Source organism: Jaculus jaculus, chromosome 4 (assembly GCF_020740685.1).
Source record: "Jaculus jaculus isolate mJacJac1 chromosome 4, mJacJac1.mat.Y.cur, whole genome shotgun sequence".
Lineage (NCBI taxonomy): Eukaryota > Metazoa > Chordata > Mammalia > Rodentia > Dipodidae > Jaculus > Jaculus jaculus.
The window spans coordinates 57,466,274-57,489,758 of record NC_059105.1 but is presented as its reverse complement, the minus strand read 5'-3'; the positions used below and the strand labels follow the sequence as shown (position 1 = coordinate 57,489,758).

General features: G+C 37.3%; 1 protein-coding gene across 1 annotated transcript in view; it reads right to left on the bottom strand.

Annotated features, from left to right (window-relative positions):
- Cerkl (ceramide kinase like) overlaps nt 1–23,485 on the bottom strand; it is a 121,860-nt gene that overhangs the window by 47,322 nt on the left and 51,053 nt on the right. Inside the window, exon 2 of the mRNA XM_045147054.1 lies at nt 20,333–20,575. Within this exon, the coding sequence (XP_045002989.1) occupies nt 20,333–20,575 (243 nt within the window). The remainder of the gene's footprint in view (nt 1–20,332; nt 20,576–23,485) is intronic.

Here is a 23,485-nt window from a genome sequence, read left to right as displayed (position 1 = left end):
CGAGTGGTAAAATTATTGCTGCTCACTCTAATTTCAGTCTTCATGGCTCTTATGAGAAAGGCTTAGAAACTGTCAACTGTGTCAGAACTTTCATGTTTCCATGAACTGTTTTCATGACATCTGCCAAGTTTCTTTTGTAGATTTTCTATTACAGCATAAGAAAATTACCCTTGCTTAATTTATGAGTTAGAAAGTAACTTGCATCTTTTCTCCATGCTGAAATATTTACTTTTTAGGTACATACCACTGAATTTATCAACTATTTCTTTTAGGGCCTCCAAATATTTTTGTCATTAAAAGTCTTGTTTTGAGACTTAAAAGCTTCTATTTTCTTATAATGTTTCTGTAGTGTTAGAGATTCATAGTGCTTAAAATCCTATGTGAAGTTTATTTCAATTGAAGGTATAAAATTGTCATTTGACTACTTTTTTTCCAGATGGCCATCCACTTGTCTCAACATCATTCACAAACTAGTCCTTCACAAAGACTTTATCTTTTGGGATTTTGTTTTGGATTGGCTTTTGTTTGGTGCTAGGGATTACACTGAGAAGAAGGGGCCCTCACACACACTAAGCTAAGCCTCTCCAATGAGCCACAACCCTGCCCCACCCAATAGAGTTCAGCGCTACCACAGATACACAAAATTGCTAGAAGTGTTTGGATTCCTTTCTGAGCTTTCTAGGTTGAGATCTGTTCATTCATCCATATGTCAATTTGGTTTAAATGTTGTAGCTTTAGAATATGACTTCCTAGGTGATAGGGCTGGTCTCTTTTTCTTTAATATTCTTTAATCAAACTTGCCCTGTTGTTTTTCTTTTTTCTTCTTTTGGCTACTGGAGACTGAACCCAGAGCCCTGTACATGCTAATCACATGCCTTCCCACCAGCCCACATATGGTCATTAAATTCAGTTTATCTAGCATCGTAAGTACTTCTTATATTTAATGGGATTGTGTCAGATGTTGATCATCTTAAGAAAAATAATTCTTTATAATGTCTGGCATTTCTATATAGAAACTATCCATAAAATTACTTCTCCAATATCCCTATATTAAAGTTAATTTTTTTTTCAGATAAATGTGGAACAATTTCAGGTTTGTCAACTTTTCTACTTCTGATGTCTATCATTTAACTAGCTTAGCTACTGACCACATAAATCAAGCCATTGATTTCTATAACCTTTCTTTAATTTTCTTTTGAGGTTTACCCTTTAAATCTTAGAATATTTTAGATTTACAGTTATTTTTTTCTTAACAGCACCAATGATCATCTTACACTCCCCTTTCCTACTGTCATACAAATCCTCTTTCTTTTCTAGTACATCAGCTGTGGTTAGTCCCACCAGGAGAATGTGGCAAGCGCTGCTGATAAAAGACACTTACCAGCTGTAGAATTTAATAAGAATATCTCAAGTATTTTCTCCGGATTTTAAATCAGATGTACATCCATCATACTTGATGACATCCCCATGGAGTCCTATTGCATTAAGATCTGCTTGACATTCAAAAGTAAGACTGATCTACTGATTCTCTTTTGGACTTTAATTGTCATATAGATATCAACTTCATGCACTCTCTATAAACAAAATCTATGCATTTTTATTTCCCTAGGCAATGTCATTTCCCTTGATAATAGTAATTTATAATCCCTGATAGTATTAAAAGTTTTGTTTTGATTTATTTGTTGGTTCAGTAATATAGACTGATTCCTGTAAGTTTATAGTTGAACCAAACCACTGCCATGTTCCTGTAAGAAGGTGTTATTTCTGTCATAGTCAGCTTCATGTTGCTGGAATGAACCTCCAAACTAGACACAATTTACAGGAGGAAGAGAATTTATTTCATCCTTACAGATCCAGGAGGAAGTTCCATAATGGTGAAAAAGAGAAAGCCCATCATCAAAAGCAAGAGCAAATCCCAGCAGCCAAACAGCAGGCAGAACTCAGACTGCTCTCTACATACCTTAGACTGGACCTCAGATCTTCCCCCAGTAACACCTTAGAGAGGGACCCTAGGATCTGCCCACAGTGACACATCCTCCAACCAGGGAGGCTTGAGATCTAAGTTAAAAGCTTTAACATGCTCCTGAATCCATTGGGGGACATCCATTCAAACTACACCAAACCCTTATAGTAAAACTTCTAAATTAGCAGATTTCAAATTGCACAGGTAGGAAGCAAAATATTTTAAGAGGGTCATTGGATTGAATGGTAAGAGATGACCCTTGTACTTGTATTCCTTCATTCTTAGGCCACATACACTATTGTTTAGGGATATGAAAACTACTGATAATGTAATGATATAGGAGCACTGTTCAAAATGTGGTCTTAAAAATGACATCCCAGCATTACCCAGTGAATTATTAGAAAGAACCACCTTAGACCCAATACATCATAATTTCTGGCATAGGGTCTAGTGGTCTTTATTTAAACAAGTGTTCCAAGGGTCTCTTATGTGTACTAAGATATCTATGGGACAAATAATCTGCCCTCTTCCATAAGTCAAGGTTAAAGAAAATAAAACAGATGGCAAAAGGAATATGTTTTATCTTAAATATATTAAATTAAGTGTATGATTATAATTGGACCCCGGCTGGTATACACTAACTACAAGATGCATTATAGAAACCACAAGTGATTTTTATATTGACCAGGAAGTAGATGACAATAAGCACTTAGTATACATTTATGTGGTAGAATATTGTTTGGTTATTTGTGAGATATTTGGTTGTAAGTCACATATTGAAATATATCTGTGAGGAATATTTCTTTGAGAACATGGTGACATATTTAAGCAATGATAAGACTTGTAGAATCACAGTGGTGGGAATATAAGGTGTCCATTACAATATTCTAAGATGCAGGTGGTCAGGGGATGCACTGATAAGCAGTAAGAAGCAACACTGCCAAATGGTTTTGTAAATCTATCTTCCTTCAACAGAACTGTAAAAATGAGATAAGTACTTATACACTTTGAAACTAGGGTCAGGCAAGAAAGAGGAGAAAGAACTTTTGAGAAAAGGCATGACTCATAAGACAGACAACTGAAAGGAGAGCTGCTGTGTTTTAGAAGAATAGAGGAATGCCCAGTGGTCTGAATGGAAGCAACATTTCCATGCACTTTAGAAATACATGATACACTATAATGATTTATGCTAAATCACTAGCCATAAAATACTCCATAAGAACAGTTTTAGGATGCGACATAATGACATACTGGAGAGTCGTAGCTTTGCTCCACTCTTATGGGGTGACAAAAAGCTATGAGACACCTAAATTCCCAAACTCTCTCAAAATAGTGAATTTCAAAGTAGCAGTGATCATTTATTCATAACTTTAGAATCAAGTAAGCATCTCCCAAATAGATAATCCAAGATTTAAAAAGAAATATGAATCATCATTAATATGCAGCTGGCTGGGTTTTCAGGACCTTGGTAAGCTCTCAATTCATACACTGGAGTAGAGACCCTTTTAGCACACCAGTTTGCAAGGAACCAGCAATGTAAAACAGAATGGCCAACTGTTCCTCTGTTAGTAACAAATGCGCTAATATGTACTAGTTTAAACTTGATCTATCAGTGAGTCAGTGAACCATGAAGGGTGGGGTTAATCAGGGTGTTCTCCAAACAAAGGCTCGTGAGAGCAGCAGGCACGCCACTCCCAGACTCACATCTGTGCTACTTTGAGAGCAGCGCCCTGGAAATGACAAGGAGTTCACTACTGTTAAGAACCCAGAACCTTGCCTCAGTCCTGTGCATACTCACAACTGTTTCACACAGAAAAGCTACCAAATTGTTGCAGACATAAAAACCACATATGAGAAATAGAGTCCTCAGCTAAACATGAATCTCAGGAGCTATCAATGTTAAACCATGCCCTGTTAATGTGTAACAGCATTGGGAAAAGCCTGCCACATGAGGTCTGACCATTTCCCAACAAAGCCCAGAGTTGGAAATATTTTATCATAGGTGATTTAGTCTATAAAACGCATTGACTTCCCTTTATTGTTAACCAAATGCATATGCTTGCTGATCTGTAAAAATACAGATATAAAAATATTCTAAAGCTGGATCTACTTAAAGTAAAATCAAATTCATGTGAAGATGGCCAAAGCAAGCAAACTTCCATCTCTAACAGGTAAAACTAAGGAAACATCACTTAAGAGAAGAAATTACCTACTTAAATAATGAGGGATCAAAGACTACAGTAAAGCAGCAAAGGAAGGAGAGACAAACAAGGAGAAAATTCACTAAAATGATCAAATTACTTTTACCATTTGAAGTGATTTTTTTTAAACTATGTTTAAAATTATTTTCTGTTTTGGGAGTTCTTATAAAAGAAGATTAGTTCGGTACATCATGTTTTCCAGCAGAAAATTCTGACTATTATATTAGTGACTTTATAAAAGTTTTGGTGCTTTCTTTTCATTTATTTCTTTTATTTATTTATTTATTTTGCCCTGAATAGCCAACTACAAGATAAGTTAGAATAATTACCACTTCATTATAAGGAACATCTCAAAAATCCAATTTGATGGCATCATTGGAAATGTAATCACCCACAACGTAAGAATTTATAAAAATAGAGAATAATTTCATGGCCATATTTTAATTTAATGATTTTATCAAATGAGAATTTTGTCTGTTATATTTAATTATCAAAGTAACAGGTTTCTTTATGGCTTTTTCACACTTAGTTGTGGCTGCCCACCACCCTTTCTCTCTCCATCTCTTTGTCTCTGCTCCCAACTTGAATCCTTGTGTCCCCAGTATTCACCTTTCTACTTTCATACTGATGTGTGCTATTAACAACCCATACCCCTTCCCTAAACCTTACTTTTAACATTTTGTTTGTTTATTTTTATTTATTTATTTGAGAATGAGAGAGAGAGAGAGAAAGAGAGAATGGGTGTGCCAGTGCCTCCAGCCCCTACAAACGAACTTCAGACACACACATGCCCTTGTGCATCTGGCTAACATGGGTCCTGGGGAATCGACCTCAAACCAGGGTCCTTAGGCTTCACAGGCAAGTGCTTAACCGCTAAGCCATCTCTCCAGCCCTAAACCTTACTTTTACCTTTTGTGAGCCCCTATCTTGTTTTCTGACCTCTACTACATTCACTCTCACATACATACACATATATATAAATTAGAATGAGGGCTGGAGGGATGGTTAAGGTGTTTGCCTGCAAATCCAAAGGACTGAGGTTCGATTACCCAGGACCCACATTAGCCAGATGCACAAGGGGGCATCTGGAGTTTGTTTGCAGTGGCTGGAGGCCCTGGCCCCTGGGCTCACTCTCTTGCTCTCTCTCTCTCTCTCTTTCTCTGTCAAATAAGTAAATAAATAATAAAATATATTTAAAAATCAGAAGTTAGGATCTACCTATAATAGGGAATATCTAGCATAAATGTCTCAAAAAATTTTCAGTTCTACCCACTTTCCAGAAAATTTCATTTTTCTTTATGAGTGAATAAAATATCACTGTGTATATGTACCACATTTTTATCTTCTATTCGTTGGTTGATGGACACCCAGGCTAATTCCATTTTCTTGTTCTTTTGAATAGAGTATCAATACATAGGGATGTGTGATAATCTCTGTGTTCTTTGGGTACATGCCCGAGAGTAGTACAGCTGGAACATATGGCATCTCTATTTTCACGTTTTGAGAAACCTCCGCTGTAGCAGTGTATAGTCCCACCAGGAGTGAAAGAGAGTTCCTTCTCCCACCCACTTCCTTGTGAGCATTTGTTATTTTATTTTTCTTCTTTTCTAAAGAGTTTTTAAAATTACATTTATATTTTAAGTGTTTTTAAAATCTTTTATTGACCACTTCCATAAATATACACCATATATTAGGATCATAATGGCCCAGTCCTGAGCTAACGTACCAAGCAAGTGGGAGCTGTAGAGCAGCTGGTAAAGTAGATTTCAAACCAAAACTATAAGAACGGAAAAACAAGGGCCACTGCTGGGCCCATTTTCTCTATCTCTCTCTCAAACAATAAATAAAATATTAAAAGTCAAAGCAGTCTCTAGTTAATAACCTGATAGTATAGATCAAGGCATTAGAACGTTTTTTTTTTTTCCTTTTTAGTTTCATCTCTAGATCATATGTATATCACTAGGTATGATTCTAAGAGAAAGGTTTGTTGTTGTCTGGAATGCCTCAAAAGCTTCTGCCTAACAAAGGATACAATCACCAAAATGGAGAGGAAGCTGACAAAGTGGGAAGAAAACCTTCACAAAGTGCCCATCAGAAAGGTTAATGCTTGCCCCCACAAAACATTCCAATCAATAAAGGGGCTAATGAACTGCGTAGATAGTTCTCAAAGAAGAAATAAAAATGGATGATAAATATTTTAAAGGTGTTCAATATCCTCAGCTGTAAGAAAAATGCAATGCAAATTAAAATTGCAGCTCAGTGGTAGATTACATGTCTAACACATACAAGAATCTGGATTAGAGCCAGAGATGGTGGCATATGCCTTTAATCCCAGCAATCTGGACTCTGACATAAGAAGATATCAATGAGCTTGTGGCCAGTCTAGGCAACAAAGTGAGTTCCAAGTCATCCTGGGCTAGACTTAGACCCTGCCTTAAAAAAAATGAAAGATGGGCTAGAGAGAGGGATCAATGGTTAAGCGCTTTCCTGTGAAGCCTAAGGACTCTGGTTCAAGGCTAGATTTCCCAGGACCCACATTAGCCAGATGCACAAGGGGCGCACACATCTGGAGTTCGTTTGCAGTGGCTGGAGGCCCTGGTGCACCCATTCACTCTCTCTCTCTCTCTCTCCCTCTCTCTCCCTCTCTCCCTCTCTCTCTCCCTCTGCCTCTTTCTCTCTTTGTCTGCAGCTATCAAATAAATGAATAAAATAAAAAAAAATTTAAAAAAATTAGAGACCCTAGGTTTGATTCCCAGTCCTCCAAGAAAAGAAATAAAAGAATATGTTATAATACATTAACATAACCAAGTTAGATTGAATGTGATAGTGCATCAAATAAAGGACAATGAAAAAGGAAAAGGTAAAACACACACATACAACAGAACAGAAATTAAAGAGAATATTTTGTTTTCTCACACAGTTATATGGCATACAAAAACTTTCATGTGCACTTATTAGGTTGCATTAACCCTAAGGTTAAGAATAAATATAGAAATTAACCCAAAGTGAGAGGATAGAAACAATACATTTGGAAAATTTTTGTTAAGCAGCTGCTAGTTGAAAGGGGAGATGCAAACAAACAAAGAATAAAAAAGAATACAGGAAAATGGCAATCTTACCTAAAGCAATCTACACATTTAACGCAATCCGTATCAAAATTCCAAAGGCATTCTTCATGGAAATAGAAAAAAACAATCCAAAAATTCATTTGGAATCACAAAAAACCTCAAATATCTAAAATAATACTGAGCAACAAAAATAAGGCTGGTGGTATCACCATACCTGATTTTAATCTATACTACAGAGCCATAGTAACAAAAACAGCATGGTACTGGCACAAAAATAGACATGTAGATCAGTGGAACAAAATAGAGGACCCAGATGTAAGCCCAAGTAGCTATAGCCACCTGATATTCTATAAAAATGCCAAAGTACTCACTGGAGAAAAGACAGCCACTTCAGCAAATGGAGTTGGGAAAACTGGATATATATCTGCAGAAGGATGAAAATAAATTCTTCTCTCTAGCCATGCACAAGAATTAAGTCCAAATGGATTAAAGTCCTTAACATCAGACATGAAACTCTGAAACTGCTACAGGAAAAAAGTAGGGGAAACCCTTCAACATACTGGTCTTGGCAAAGACTTTCTGAATACAACCCCAATTGCTCAGGCAATAAAACCACAGATTAATCACTGGGACCTCATGAAATTACAAAGATTTTGCACTGCAAAGGACACAATGAAAAAAGCAAAGAGGCAACCTACAGAATGGGAAAAAATCTTCGCCAGCTATATATCTGATACAGGATTCATATCTAGGATATACAAAGAACTCAAAAAGTTAAATAATAAGGAATCAAACAAGCCAATTAAAAAATGGGCTATGGAGCTAAATAGAGCATTCTCAAAGGAAGAAATATGAATGGCATATAAGCATCTAAAAAAATGTTCTACATCACTAGTCATCAAGGAAATGCAGATTGAAACTACATTGAGATTCCATCTCACTCCTGTCAGATTGGCCACCATCATGAAAACAAATGATCATCAAAACAAATGTTGGCGGGGATGTGGAAAAAGAGGAACCCTTCTACACTGCTGGTGGGAATGAATCTGGTCCAGCCACTGTGGAAATCAGTGTGGAGGTTCCTAAAACAGCTAAAGATTGATCTACTATATGATGCAGCTATAGCACTCCTAGGCATATATCCAAAGGACTCATCTCATTTCCTTAGAAGTATGTGCTCAACCATGTTTATTGCTGTTCAATTTATAATAGCTGGGAAATGGAACCAGCCTAGATGTCCCTCAACAGATGAGTGGATAATGAAGATGTGGCACATTTATACAATGGAGTTCTACTCAGTGGTAAAGAAAAATGAAATTATGAAATTTGCAGAAAAATTGATGGACCTGGAATGGATTATACTAAGTGAGGTAACCCAGGCCCAGAAAGCCAAGCGCCACATGTTCTCTCTCATATGTGGATACTAGCGACAGATGATTGGGCTTCTGCGTAAGAAGGAAAATCTTAGTAGCAGAGGCCAGTAAGTTAAAAAGGAGATATAAAGGGAAGAGAAAGGAAGGGAGGAGGGTACTTAATAGGTTGATATTGTATATATGTAAGTACAATGATTGAGATGGGGAGGTAATATGATGGACAATGGAATTTCAAAGGGGAAAGTATGGTGGGGGAGGGAATTACCATGGGATATTTTTTAATAATCATGGAAAATGTCAATAAAAATTAAAAATAAAATAAAATAAAAATAAACATAAAATAAAAAGAATTCAGAACTCCTAAAAAGATTATAGTAAAAATATTTCATTTCGGAATCTATTTGCTAAGTTAGAAACAGTAAAAAAAAAAAAAAATTCAGGGCTGGATAAATGACTTAGCAGTTAAGACACTTGCCTATGAAGCCAAAGGACTCAGGTTCAACTCTCCATAACCCATGTAAGACATATATACAAAGTGGCACATGCATCTGGAATTCATCTACAGTCCATTTCCTCTCTTTCCTTATTTCTCTATCATAAATAAATAAAATCTCAAGAAATTCAGAGCCTTTAAATCTATATGACTTGAAAATGGGAGTGAAAGTAAAATTCCAAATCCAAAATTTATAAAAATACACACAAAATAAACCAAAAGAATGCATAACAAATAATATAAAAGTGAGGCTAAGGAGATGGCTTAGTGGTTAAGGCACTTCTCTGAGAAGACCTGAGGGCCCAGGATCAACTCCCTAGAACCGACATAAGCCAGATTCCTAAGATGATGCAAGCACACAGGTGGCACACACACCTGGAGTTCATTTGCAGTGGCTAAGGCCCTGGCATACCATTTCTCTCTCTCTCTCTAAAAAAAAATAATGGGGGACTGGAGAGATTGCTTAGTGGTTAAGGCACTGGTCTGCAAAGCCAAAGAACCCTGGTAAATTCCCCAGGACCCACATAAGCCAGATGTACAAGGTGGCACAAACATCTGGAGTTTGTTTACAGTGGCTGGAGGCCCTCGCATGCCCATTCTCTCTCTGTCTATCTGGATCTTTCTCTTTCTCACTCTCTCTTAAGTAAATATATAAATAAATATGTTTTCTTTAAAAAAAGCGGGGGGGGGGTGTGGAGAAATATGGTATTTTCTTTACCCATTTATCTTTTGGTTGATTCCATGTCTTGGCTATTGTGACAAATACTACAATGAAAACAGTATAGATATGTCTTGAACATGCTGATTTCATTTTCTTTGGATTGATACCCAGGAATGAGATTGCTATGTTACATGGTAGATCTATTTTTATACAACAAACACCAACATTGTGTTCTCTGTTAATCTATGCTTATTTACATCCCCACAAATCATATATGAGAATTTCCTTTGTTCTCAATCTTGTCAATTTTAGTTTTCAATAATAGCCATATATAAAAGGTATGAGATGACATCTCTTCATTATTTTACATTTCTCTTGACTATTACTGATATTGAGAAATTTTCAGATACATGTCAACTATATCTTCATGAAAGAAATATCTATCTATGTGCTTTGCCTATTTTTTAAAACTCCGGTCATTTGTGTTTTTTTTGTTGTTGTTGTTGCTGCTGAGACAGGAACTATGTTGACGAGGCTGCATTTGAATTCACATAACACTCTAGCCCTAGCCTCCTCGGTAGCTGAAATCGTCAACATATGATACTGCTTGTGGTACATCAACTATTTTTGATACTGACTTGAGTTCCTCATAGATTTTAGAAATCTGAGTTTTTCATTCTGTTTCTTTGTTCCTCCTTTTCTATATTCAGTTGATTTCATGACATACACTGAATTAGCCTAAAAACAGAGTAACAGGACCCAGCTTAGCAGCAACCATAGAAAAGAGCCCAAGTGGAACCTGGCTACACAAATAGACCTTTCACATCTTTTCTGTTTTGAGTGGGAAGGAGCCATTGGAACTGATAGGCTCAGAAAATGAGTGTTTGAAAAATACATAATTTTCCACTTGAAAGATGGTTTGCAAACAAGAACTGTAACTGGAGCTGAGGAGATGACTCAGCATTCAAGGTGCTTTCTTGCAAGCCTGCTGACTTGGGTTCAGTCCCCAGCATCCACATAAAGCTGCACACAAAGTGGCACATGTGTGAAATTCCAAACCACCTGTGGCAATGAGAAGTCAAGCCAGGAGAATCCCAGCAGCAATAAGCAAAGGGACACTGCCTCAAAACAAGGGAGAAGGAGAAAACCAATGCCCAAGATTATTCTCTGACTTCCAAGGCTTGCTGTGGCCAAAACATATACCCAACACAATACATATACCCAACAAAATTCATATACACACAAAACACAAATAAAATCTAAACTAAAATTAACTTTTAAAACTATTTTTATTTAATAAAAATAAATGATTGGGGCTGTAGAGATGGCTTAGCAGTTAAGGCACAGCCCTGTCAAACCTAAGAATGAATGTTCAAATCTCCAGGTCCCATGTATCCAGACACACAGCAGTACAAGCATCAAATCTAGTCACAAAAGGTTGTAATCAAATTCTTGAAGTTACATATGGTATCTACATAAGTACTACAAACTTACATTAACAATTATGGTAGTTAAATGAATGCCAGTAGGCTCAATAATAACTTTTTGTCTAGTATGAAATATTACCTATCTATGATTATCTATCTATTGCTAACATACTGTGAGGATATTATCTTACAATTCTTAATTTATTTCCAGTAAAATATGACCATCCGTTATAATCTCATTCAAGTATGGATTCAACTTTGGATCTTTTGTGTTGGCTTAGAGCATCTGTGCTTTGTTCAGGAAACTCTGCTAAACATAAAACCTGATAATTGTTCACAAGTCAACGTGTTTACATATTTTTAAAATTCCTCTAGGGTGACAAAAGAAATGTTTATCATGTCTTCTACAGTACCTGTACAATTTAGCCCAAGGCATTTGAGGAATCTCAATAATAGTGATGTCATGATGAGTAATTGACTCCAATACTGAGGGATGAATTATATTACTGTTGGCCCCAAAGGTTTCCTGCTTGGTGTCTGGAGTTTGAGTCATGATATTAGGAAGAATGCACTCATTGCAGTTGGGTTCACACTGCTGGCAGAAAACACCCAAACAAGAGCACTTGTGGGAACAATCAAAATAAAATGGTTTATTTTGGTTTACAGACTCCAGGGGAAGCTGCATGATAGCAGGGGAAAATGATGGTATGAACAGAGGATGGACATCACCTCCTGGCCCTCATCAGGTGGACAATAGCAACAGGACAGTATGCCAAATATTGACAAGGGGGAATTGACTATAATAACCATAGCCTACCCCCAACAATTCACTCCCTCCAGGAGGCTTTAATTCCAAGTTGTCCTCAGGGTCCTAGCATTCAGAACACCGAAGTTTATGGGGGACACCTGAATCAAACCACAACAACACTGGAAAAAATATAATTAAGATGATGTAGGTGCTTCCTGAAAAGCATCTGACATGTTATTTGGGAGCAGAATCTAAACTATTAATCAAATGTGGTAAACTTAAGAAGGTCTGTGCCATAAACAACTGCTAAGACTAATGGATTATGAGGTTTCAAGCTCTGGATTTAAACACAGAGGAATTTGTGCAAAATTACCCCAGATCATTCTATGATTGATGAATTTTAAAACCATTTTGTGCCTTTAAGTAGTTTTATGAAACCATTTTATTTTACTGGTAGTTAAAGTAAGAGACAATCATAATCTTAAAGTACCTCATTCAATTTCACTATTTACTGTCATGCATTTTTTTCAAATACTCAAATTTAATAACAAAACTCAAAATACATAATTTTATTCCCATGTTTATATGAGAATATATTTATAGTTCTTAATGATATTATGAAGATTTAATGAGATAATTCATAAAAGTTGCTTTCAAAAGTGTATGGCATTTAGTAACTGCTTAATAAATCTAAGACATTATCATTAATATCTAAGTTTTAAAAATAATGACTTTCCTTAACGTTCAGAAAAGGAAGAACTGTTAAGTAATTTGTTTAACAGCATGAAAACTTAATTCAGCATTATATTGGAAACATTTAGAAAATATTCATTTAGCACTTTGAATATCACATGGCAAAGCCCGACAAAGCTTATCAAAATTGTTTCCACAAAAATAAGTTTAGTTACCAAAAGACACTGTCAAAAAGGCTTCTTCCTAGCAGAAAAATAAAATCTGACATTGATATACTTGACAATGAATATGCTCTTTAACTTCTATTCTCAAGACACTCTGTCAGTGAGTGAAACAGGAATAAAATTTACTTGCATAGTATAGCAATTAACTTTTTCAATATAATTACAATCAATTACAGACAAAATATATCCCTCCCTTAGGATAAAAATGCCACAGAGGCCATTGAGAGGTCCCTGGGAAGACTGCTGATTTCACTCACCCCACGTATACATAGAATGAGTCATTTCTAGAGAACTCATTCTAGCTTCCTATCAGTGGACAGGGCAGTGGCTGTGAATTAGAAAGAGTGCTGGAAGGAACTGGAAAAGAAAGAAAATCTCAGAATGTCCCTTCAGGTCGATTCTCATCATCTCGGCAAGGCCATATAATATCTACCTATTTTGCCTAGAATGGAACACTTTTCCTTGGAGTCAGTTGGTGTCCCAGCTTCACCCTACCTATTCATTGTTCAAGTCATTTGAGCACATGCCTTTAGAACTTCTTTTATTTTTCAAAACCTGTTATGCTGTTTCTATAGACTTTTTCCAAGTCCTAAGGGTACTGAATGTTACCTGTGGGTACCTTATTCTTTCTTTTTTTATGAGGTGCATGCCAGAAACCACTGAATAACCACTAAAACTATATTGTCATCCAGGGAGAGAGTTGGTTCTGGCTCCAAAAGAGCTAGCAAGGAAACATGTCTAGGAACCCCAAATATGCAGGAACTGAATGCTGACATGACTGAGTACAAATGGATGAATCTGGTGCATGCACACGCAGTGTTTAAAGGCTGTACATATTTGTCTTTATGTCCCAGTTACATGGAAAAGAAAGGAATACTGTACTAACTTACTTTCACCATAATGACTAACCTTAATTCCTTTTTTAAAAGACTTGAAATTTTAAAACATTTATCAGTAGCTTTAATTCCCATTAGCTTACTCATATCTTCATTGTGTCTTTAACACTTTTCTAACATAACACACTGTCTTATCTGTCTGTAGGGCAAAAAGAGTTATTAAGGATGATATTCCCATCATGTTTGTGCTCTTAGCACGTAACGCAAAGTCTAAATTGGGATTAACTATTTTATATTATCTATAATTCATAAAATCAGCATGAATTTACTGTAACTTAAAGCAAAAACCAAAGCTGAGTGGTACACTGTATAGTCCAAGTATTCGGAAAGGCATAGACAGAAAGGTCATGAGCTCAATGTTAGCCTTAGCTATGTAATGAGATTCTGTCTCAGAAAAAAATTAAACATGCTATGTTTAAGGGTAGGAAGCTAACTCAGTGGATAAAGCACAACACCACAAGTATGAGTACTTAAGTACAGATTTCTAGAACCCATGTAAAGCAGACACTATAGCACTAACGTCGGTAATCCCATTGCACCTAGGGCAAGAAGGAAGGCAGAGCCATGTCTCTGAATCTCACAGTCCCACTGGCCTGATAAACACTGAGATGAACAACAAGAAACTCTGCTGCAAACAGGGCAGAAATCAAAAACTACTACCTGAACTTGTCCTTAGACCATCACACATGTGCTATAACCCACACTCACATACACATACAGCATCACAGACACTCACACCAAAAAGGTGTAGCGGCTATGTCCAACTTGCTCATAAAATTAGGACAAGAAAGGACTTCACTAATGTTCAGGTAAAGAGGTCTAACACTCATTTATATTTGTAAACACATAAATCACTTAGAGACTTTGTCAATTACTCTTAAAGTCTCAAACATTGAAGGGTTTATTTCTTCCTCCATAGAGTGCTACAAATCTGTTCATTTCTCAATAATTTATCATATCTTATTTCTTGCTCTGATTCCAACTATCAATGTTCATATTTAAAAATAACAATATCAAAGCTACAGAAAATTATGGTCATTAGGATAATTGGGCTAAAAGATCAATCACTTGAGGCTTGAGTATTTTTATACTATTTTTCTTATTGGAAGACAAAAAGAAAGGAGCAGGGGAGATGTATGCACTGGTTTGGGAAAAAACATATTTACTTAATACAGATAAAATTCCGAATAAACCAATGCAATTTTAAAATATGCATTTTCACCAGAAGGGCCAGTTAAAAGAAGTCTTTGGACTTAAAATAATGATGTATAATAATTAACTGCAAGTTATATTTATTATTTTTGTGATACAAACATCTACGTGTCACCTCCCAAACTTAAGTTTGCTAAAACACTAATTCTTTAAATGAATAATAATGAATGGGGGAGGGAAAGCAAATGAATCATCACCATCAGCCAAACCTCATGCACTATGGATAAGGACAGTGGATACAAAATGGGAAGTGCAAGCACATATAGACCCAACTGCAAGGAAAACAGAGGCCAGGAAGAGATGAACAATAGCCCTCAGCCCAGAGAGGCTAAGGAGGGCATAGGGCTTCGTCACTTGTGGAAAAAGGGCTTGAGCTGACTTTATCTGACTCTCAGATGACCAATTGGCAGAAGCTACAATAAGAAATTCTATATGGGTCTTAATAATGGGAAAAACTATCAGATTGTAACCTTAAAAAGGAAAGGCTGATCTAACAATTACTGGCAGAGAGCTTTGCAAGTGCAATCTATACTTCTGTACGTGACCCAGGCCTGTCTTTGAGGACAGTCTAGGTAGGAAGGTGTTGCCTCCTTCACAATGTCCTGTGTCCACTTGGGTACAGAGATGGAGCAGAAATAGGTTAGAGATGGTGAGTTCTTTCATTTTTGTCAGAGAATTTCAACCTTGTGTTATTTGTCTTGGTTGGTTTTAAAAGTCAACCTATTTGATATGAATCATCCCAGGACAGAGAATATGACTGCATATTTTATCTCCATCTCATATTGAAATCCAAAGTACAGTAGTGACATCCCTAAAGGAAAACCAAAAGACATGTAGTTTATGCATCTCTATAATTTGTCTAGATTTTAACCCTAGATCAAACCAAACATCATTCATTAAGCAGAATATTGAATGGTGTATTCAGGCGTATTTTCTTTTGCTTTTGACAAGTCCCTCCAGTCCTATAAAATAGCTTTTACTGAATTGAGGTTTGTTTTAATGTCTTTGCTTACTTGCCGTGGGTTTTATGGGGAATATATTGAAGTTGCCTCAGACATGTCTATAAACCTCCTGGGAGATTTCTCAGACCTTCAAAATAAGGAACCATTTGACTCTCCTAAGCAAATTACACATTTATTTTACTGGCCATGCAAGCCCTATGTATTCCTAGTTATGTTAATAATTTTAATTCAATTGAAATTAAATTTTATCTCATTTGACATTAATTAGAAATAACAGTTTTCAAAATCCTGTTATCATGAAATGTTTCTAGTCACTGGCACATGTTTTGTTTGTGTTCAGAGAGAGAGCAAAACTATGGCCTCTGTGAATTCTTGAACTCTTGAAAGAATCAGGTCTCTTTGCGGGTCCCAAAGGTGCTGCTAACAAAGAAACATGGGAGTGAGGGTCAAGCAGGTTCAGCACAGTCACCTCAGCTTATTTTCTGTGGGCATAGCCTTAACAGCTGTCTGCCTTGGCTGGTATGGGTCCTCAAGGAAGGGGGGACTTAATAGGATGGTATTGTATATATGTAAGTAGAAGAACAGAATAATGGGAGTGGAAAGGCCAAAGTGAGGTCAGGGGAACAGATTGAGTAAAGGAAAGGTGGAGGGAGGGCTAATCAAAATCTAAGAGGATATAAATAAGTCATATGGTAACCTACTTTTTTGGACAATGGAACAATCAGGAGCCATAGATTGTTAGTAGAAAAGTTTCAGTGCCAGGGATGTGATATGTTCCAGTGAGTTGCTGGCCAGGGAGGTACCTGATGTCCCCAAAACATTCCAGGCCTTTGCCAAGGCCCGTTGTTTCCCACCAGGAATAGATGGTAAGATCCTATTGCTGAAGATTCTACATACTTGGGCAGCAAGGTCACTGAGAAATCCTGCTGGAGCCAAGCTGAAAACCTCCTTCATGTAAATCAGTTGACAGAAAGTTGGAAAAAGCCACACTGTAAGCCTTATATTTGGCCAGACAGGCCAAATGAGCCAACCCATGCAATAGTAGCATGTCTGTTATGGAGGAAACCAACCACCCTCTAGTTCAACTGGAAGCCCGCTCCCTGGGAAGGAATACATCTCTGATACTGAAAACCTACAACAGGGGTAGTCATGAGCCTTAGGGGTGTAATGTTTGCTGCTATCTGGCTAAATGTGTATACTATGCTCACCAAACTGCCAAGTAAGCACTTCTCTTAATGTTCATACTACTCTCACTTTTGGTTAGAGAATCTTCTCTTTTCAGATGGCAGTGACCTGGAGATGAAACAGAAGGCACCATGGTGCTGAGAAGAAGTGACAGAGGAGTGCTCAGCACTGAAATATCTCTATCACACCTTCCAAGGCTCAGGGTCCATTGTGGAAGAGGGGGCAGAAAGTATGTAAGAGCCAAAGGAAGGGTAGCACTCTTTACAACCATGCTCCTCCAGACACAAAATGGCCTGGATATCCATGACCTCACAGTGCCTGACACTACATACACAAGACCATCATAATAGGAGGAAAAGATGATAACATCAAAATAAAAGAGAGACTGATGGAGGGAGGGAGTGGATATGATCGAGAGAGGAGTTTCAAAGGGGAAAGTGGGGGGAGGGAGGGAATTACCATGGAACATTGTTTACAATCATGTAAGTTGTCAATAAAAAAAAAAAAAAAGATCTCATTGGGATGGAGAGATGGCTTAGTGGTTAAGTGCTTGCCCGTGAAGTCTAAGGACCCCAGTTCAAAGCTTGATTCCCCAGGACCCACGTAAGCCAGATGCACAAGTGGGCGCACACGTCTGGAGTTCATTTGCAGTGGCTGGAAACCCTGGCACGCCCATTCTCTCCCTCCCTCTCCCTCTCCCTCTCTCCCTCTCCCTCCCTCTCCCTCTCCCTCTCCCTCTCTCCCTCTGCCTCCCTCTCCCTCTCCCTGCCTGCCTCCCTCTCCCTCTCCCTCTCCCTCTCCCTCTCCCTCTCCCTCTCCCTCTCCCTCTCCCTCTCCCTCTCCCTCTCCCTCTCCCTCTCCCTCTCCCTTTCCCTCTCCCTCTCCCTCTCTCCCTCTCCCTCTCCCTCTCCCTCTCCCTCTCCCTCTCCCTCTCTCCCTCTCCCTCTCCCTCTCCCTCTCCCTCTCCCTCTCCCTCTCCCCCTCTCCCTCTCCCTCTCTCTCTCTCTCTCTCTCTGTCTGCCACTCTCAAATAAATAAGAATAAACAAAAAAATTTAAAAAAGATCTCTTTGAATAATGATGCTGAGCCTAGACCTTCTTAACATCACTGTGTTCCTAGTCTGTGTTTGACACCCAATTTTGTCCTGTGTCATGTAACACAAGCTGCCTCTGCACTGGTAAAAAGAAAAAACTGGGCTAATAGGAAAATGAGCTCTGCAAGTCTGGAAAATGAAAAATATAATTTTCTAAAGTGATATTTCAACTTCGTATGTTCTAGAAATTCAATTGCATTTTATTTAATATTTTATCTATTATTCAAAAGTGAGAAAATTCTACTTGGAAACTTCAGAAACACTGAGTTCATTATGAGATGTAGCCTAACAAACATGATCCTAAATATTAGATTTTAGAAAAGTCTAGTCTGAGACAGACAACTCTAAACTGGCATTGTACCAAGTATGACCTCTTGAAGATTATCTTCAAAGAATTTTTTTAGATACCCAAATGTGTTGCATTTTCATTGCTGTGAACAACCATCAAGGACAGAAGTAATTTAAGGCAAATAAATGTCTATTTTGCTAATGGTTTTGAGAAGTGTCACAATGAGGAATTCAGAGTGACAGGAGCATGAAACAAAGCTGCTCTTGTGGCAGTCAGGAAGCAGAAAGCAATCAGGAAGTGAGGCCTGGCTAGAAACCTCAAGACTATCTCCAGTGACCACTTTCTGCCTAAGACTCCAGCTCCTAAAGGTTCCACAAGCTTCCCCAATAGTGCTACCACCTGACGACCAAGTGTTCAAGCATATGAACCTATGGGGGATATTTTATATTCAAAAGGTAACACACTATACGTGTATGTGTGTGTGTGTGTGTGTGTGTGTGTGTGTGTGTGTGCGTACTTAATGTGTAGATGGAATGGGAATTAGTTCTAAAAATAAAAATCTCAACAAAAATCTAAGCTTGCTTATAAATACACTAAATTATTTTATTTTAAAACTGTTCTAGTTCAGATTACCAATGCTTCTTCATAAATGTAATCAATTAAGAGTTGATTTGTAATTCATTTCATGAGACTAGCATTACCCTGGTGCTCATGTCAGACAAAGTTATTATAAAAAACAAAAAAACCTGGTAATGGTGGGTGAGGTGGTTTGAATAGATTAGCCCCCCTCCGCATATATTCAGTGTTTTATTAGTTTCTAGTTTGCATCTTCAGCCACCTGACTGGAGGTGGTGTCACTGGGCAGATCTTAAGGTGTGGTGGTAGGTTTGAGATTTCAATCTAACAATATACAAAGTGTTCCTAGCTGGAGTTCCTGAAATGTGCTGTGTGGCTTTTGGCTTTTAGGCTTGTGCTTCTCTCTCTGTTTGGTCTTGTGTAAGCAGAACAGCTTCTTTTGCCATTATGGAACTTCACCTGGATCTGTAAGCTTCAATAAATATCCTTTCTTCCATAACTGTGCCTGGTCTGGAAGTTCATCTCAGTGAACCTGAAGCTGTCTGCTATAGCAGGAAAGGGAGATGAATAATAAAAAAGTACAATGACATACACAGTATAATGAAATGCTACCATAGAGTACATTAAATATATGATTACTGTCCATAGGAAGTATTATAAGTTCCTGCCAATTTATAAAGATCCTTCTGAATATTAACCACAGATGCTTTTGATATATTTTTAATTTTTATTGATTTGAGAGAAAGAGGCAGATAGATAGAGAGAATGGGTGTGACAAGGCCTCCAGCCACTACAAACAAACTTGCAAATCTGGTTTATGTGGGTCCTTGGGTATAGACCATGGGTGCTTTGGCTTTGCAGGCAAGCACTTTAACCACTAAGCAATCTCTCTGACCCCAGAGATGCCTTTATAACAGTGGCATGAAGTCTTATCAGATCAATACCCTTTACACATATTTATACAGGAAAACTTAAGAAAATACTAGCAGACTAAATTCAAAGGGGTATTTATTCCTGAAATACAAGAATAGTTAAACATAAAAATCAGTGCACAATGTCAATAACATCAACACAGGAGAAGGGAAAATGATTCTCTCAATTAATAAAGTATTGATATTTAAAATATGCAGTAGCCTCTCAGGATAAAAACATTCATCTGACTAGAAATTGGAAAGTACTCTCTCACCACAATCAAATGTTGTTTGTACAAGTTTATATTCATTATCTACATCAAGGAAATTACTAAACAATTTTTAAGGAGTACTTACCGGCCAGTATTTTCTTGAACTGTGTAAACCATAGGTCACAGTGGTCTTCACTTAAGTTGATAAGATCCAGTGTAGAATTCTTTAATTTGTTTGGCTCCTTTTTCACGCAGACGAAAAGCGTGATACCTAGCAAAGTACCACCGCTGTGCTGCTTAACAAAGCAGCGTCGCTTCAGCTTCACAGAGAATATGTCCTTGAGGTCAACAAACTCTTCTGTGCATGGCAAATCAGATTTGGAATCACCTGAAAAGAGATTAAGCTTTCACTCAAAACTATTTTTTCTGCATTTTGAATTAATTTGTAATAATTTAAATACAGAAAATCTTTACTTAATGTAATATTATGATGTACCTTCATATCAGTTTCTGCTTGAGAAATAAAAACTCAGGCAAAGACTAGAAAAATGGTACAGAGGTCCTACAACGCAAAGTGTATGCCATCAGAATCAGAGAATATTCAAGGTATCAACACTTCAAAGAGCAAAGACAAAGTAATATTTAGTATGGCAAATTGTCATCATGCAAAGAGTCCCGTGATGTTAACAGTGATCATGTGAAGTGGTGGAAAACACTGATTTCACTCTCAGAAGTGAGTTTACCATGGTTTGTTGATCGTAACTTTATAGGAAAGGAAATACACATCCCCATTCAAGAAACATATGTACATATGACACAAAAGAAAGCAAAATGGAATATTGCTTAGAGGAGATAGTGGACCAGCAAGAGGAGAGGCAAGAAGATGAAAGAGGAAGGGGGGAGTGGGAGATGAGTAAGAATAAAGTACAATGACTTAGATGTATGTAAATACAATAATGAGGGCTGGAGAGATGGCTTAGTGGTTAAGGTGTATGCCTGCAATGCCAAAGGATCACGATTCGAATCTCCAGGACCCATGTAAGACAGATGCACAAGGTGGCACATGCATCTGGAGTTCGTTTGCAGTGTCTGGAGGCCCTGGTGTGCCCATTCTCTCCCTCCCTCCCTCTCTCTCTCTCTCTCTCTCTCCCTCCCTCCCTCCCTCCTTCCCTCCCTCCCTCTTTCTGTCTCTCAAATTAATAAATAAAATATAGTTTTTTAAAAAGAAAATACAATAATGAAAGCCATCATTTTGCTTGCTAACTTTACATTACAATCCTAAATATATGCACCTAACATGGGGGCTCCCAAATTCATCAAACAAACACTATTAGAACTAAGGTCACAGATAACACCAAACACAGTGGTGGTGAATTTAACACCCCACTCTCATCAATTGACAGGTCATCCTGGGAAAAAATAAGCAGAGACGCATCTGGACTAAATGAGGTCATAGAAGGAATGGACCTAGCAGATATATACAGGACATTTCATCCAAAGGCTGCAGAATATACATTCTTTTCAGCAGCACATGGAACATTCTCTAAAATAGACCATATATTAGGACACAAAGCAAATCTTAACAAATTCAGGAAAACTGAAATATTTCCTTGCATTCTAGCTGACCACAGTGGAATTAAACTACAAATCAGTAGCAAGAAAGGCTATAGAGCATACACAACATCATGGAAACTAAACAATACACTACTAAATGATGAATGGGTCAATGAAGAAATCAAGAAGGAAATCAAAAATTTTATAGAGTCAAACAATAATGAGAACACAACATATCAAAATCTCTGGTACACAATGAAGGCAGTTCTAAGAGGTAAATTTATAGCCTTAAGTGCTTATATTAAGAAAATAGAAAGGTCGCAAGTAAACGACCTAATGCTTCGCCTTAAAGCCTTGGAAAAAGAAGAACAAGGCAAACCAAAAATCAGTAGGCAGGAAGAAATAATAAAGATTAGGGCAGAAATTAATGCAATAGAAACAAAAAAAAATCCAAAGAATTAATGAAACAAAGAGTTGGTTCTTTGAAAGGATAAACAAGACTGATAAACCCTTAGCAAATCTGACCAAAAGAAAGAGAGAAGAGACACAAATTAATAAAATCAGAGATGAAAAAGGTAACATCACAACAGATTCCAGAGAAATTCAAAAAATCATAGGGACATACTATAAAAGCATATACTCCACAAAGATTGAAAATCTGAAAGAAATGGATGCTTTCCTTGATTTATATGACCTACTTAAATTAAATCAAAATGAGATTAATCACTTAAATAGACCTATAACAAACATGGAGATCCGAACAGTTATCAATAATCTCCCAACTAAAAAAAGCCCAGGCCCAGATGGACTCACTGCTGAATTTTACCAGACCTTTAAGGAAGAGCTTACCCCATTGCTTCTTAAGCTTTTCCAGGAAATAGAAAAAGAAGGAATTCTACCAAACTCCATCTATGAGGCCAGCATCACCCTGATACCAAAACCAGGCAAAGGTAGAAAAAAAAAGAAAATTACAGACCAATTTCCCTCATGAACATAGATGCAAAAATTCTCAACAAAATATTGGCAAACAGAATATAAGAGTATATCAAAAAGATCATTCAGCCTGACCAAGTAGCCTTTATCCCAGAGATGCAGGGATGCTTCAATATATGCAAATCTATAAATGTAATGCATTATATAAACAGGTTGAAGGACAAAAATCACATGATCATCTCATTGGACGCAGAGAAAGCATTGACAAAATCCAACATCCCTTCATGATAAAAGTCCTACAGAGACTGGGAATAGAAGGAACATATCTCAATATAATAAAAGCTGTTTATGACAAGCCTATAGCCAACATATTACTAAATGGGGAAAAACTGGAAGCTTTTCCACTAAAATCAGGAACAAGACAAGGGTGTCCACTGTCCCCACTTTTATTTAATATAGTTTAATTTAGTTTATTTAATATAGTTTTGGAAGTCTAGTCACCTGATATTCGATAAAAATGCCCAAAATACTCATTGGAGAAAAGACAGCCTTCTCAGCAAATGGTGTTGGGAAAACTGGGTATATATCTGCAGAAGGATGAAAATAGATTCTTCTCTCTTGCCATGCACAAGAATTAAGTCCAAATTAATTAAAGACCTTAACATCAGACATGAAACTCTGAAACTGCTACAGGAAAAAAGTAGGGGAAACCCTTCAACATATTGGTCTTGGCAAAGACTTTCTGAATACAACCCCAATTGCTCAGGCAATAAAACCACAGATTAATCACTGGGACCTCATGAAATTACAA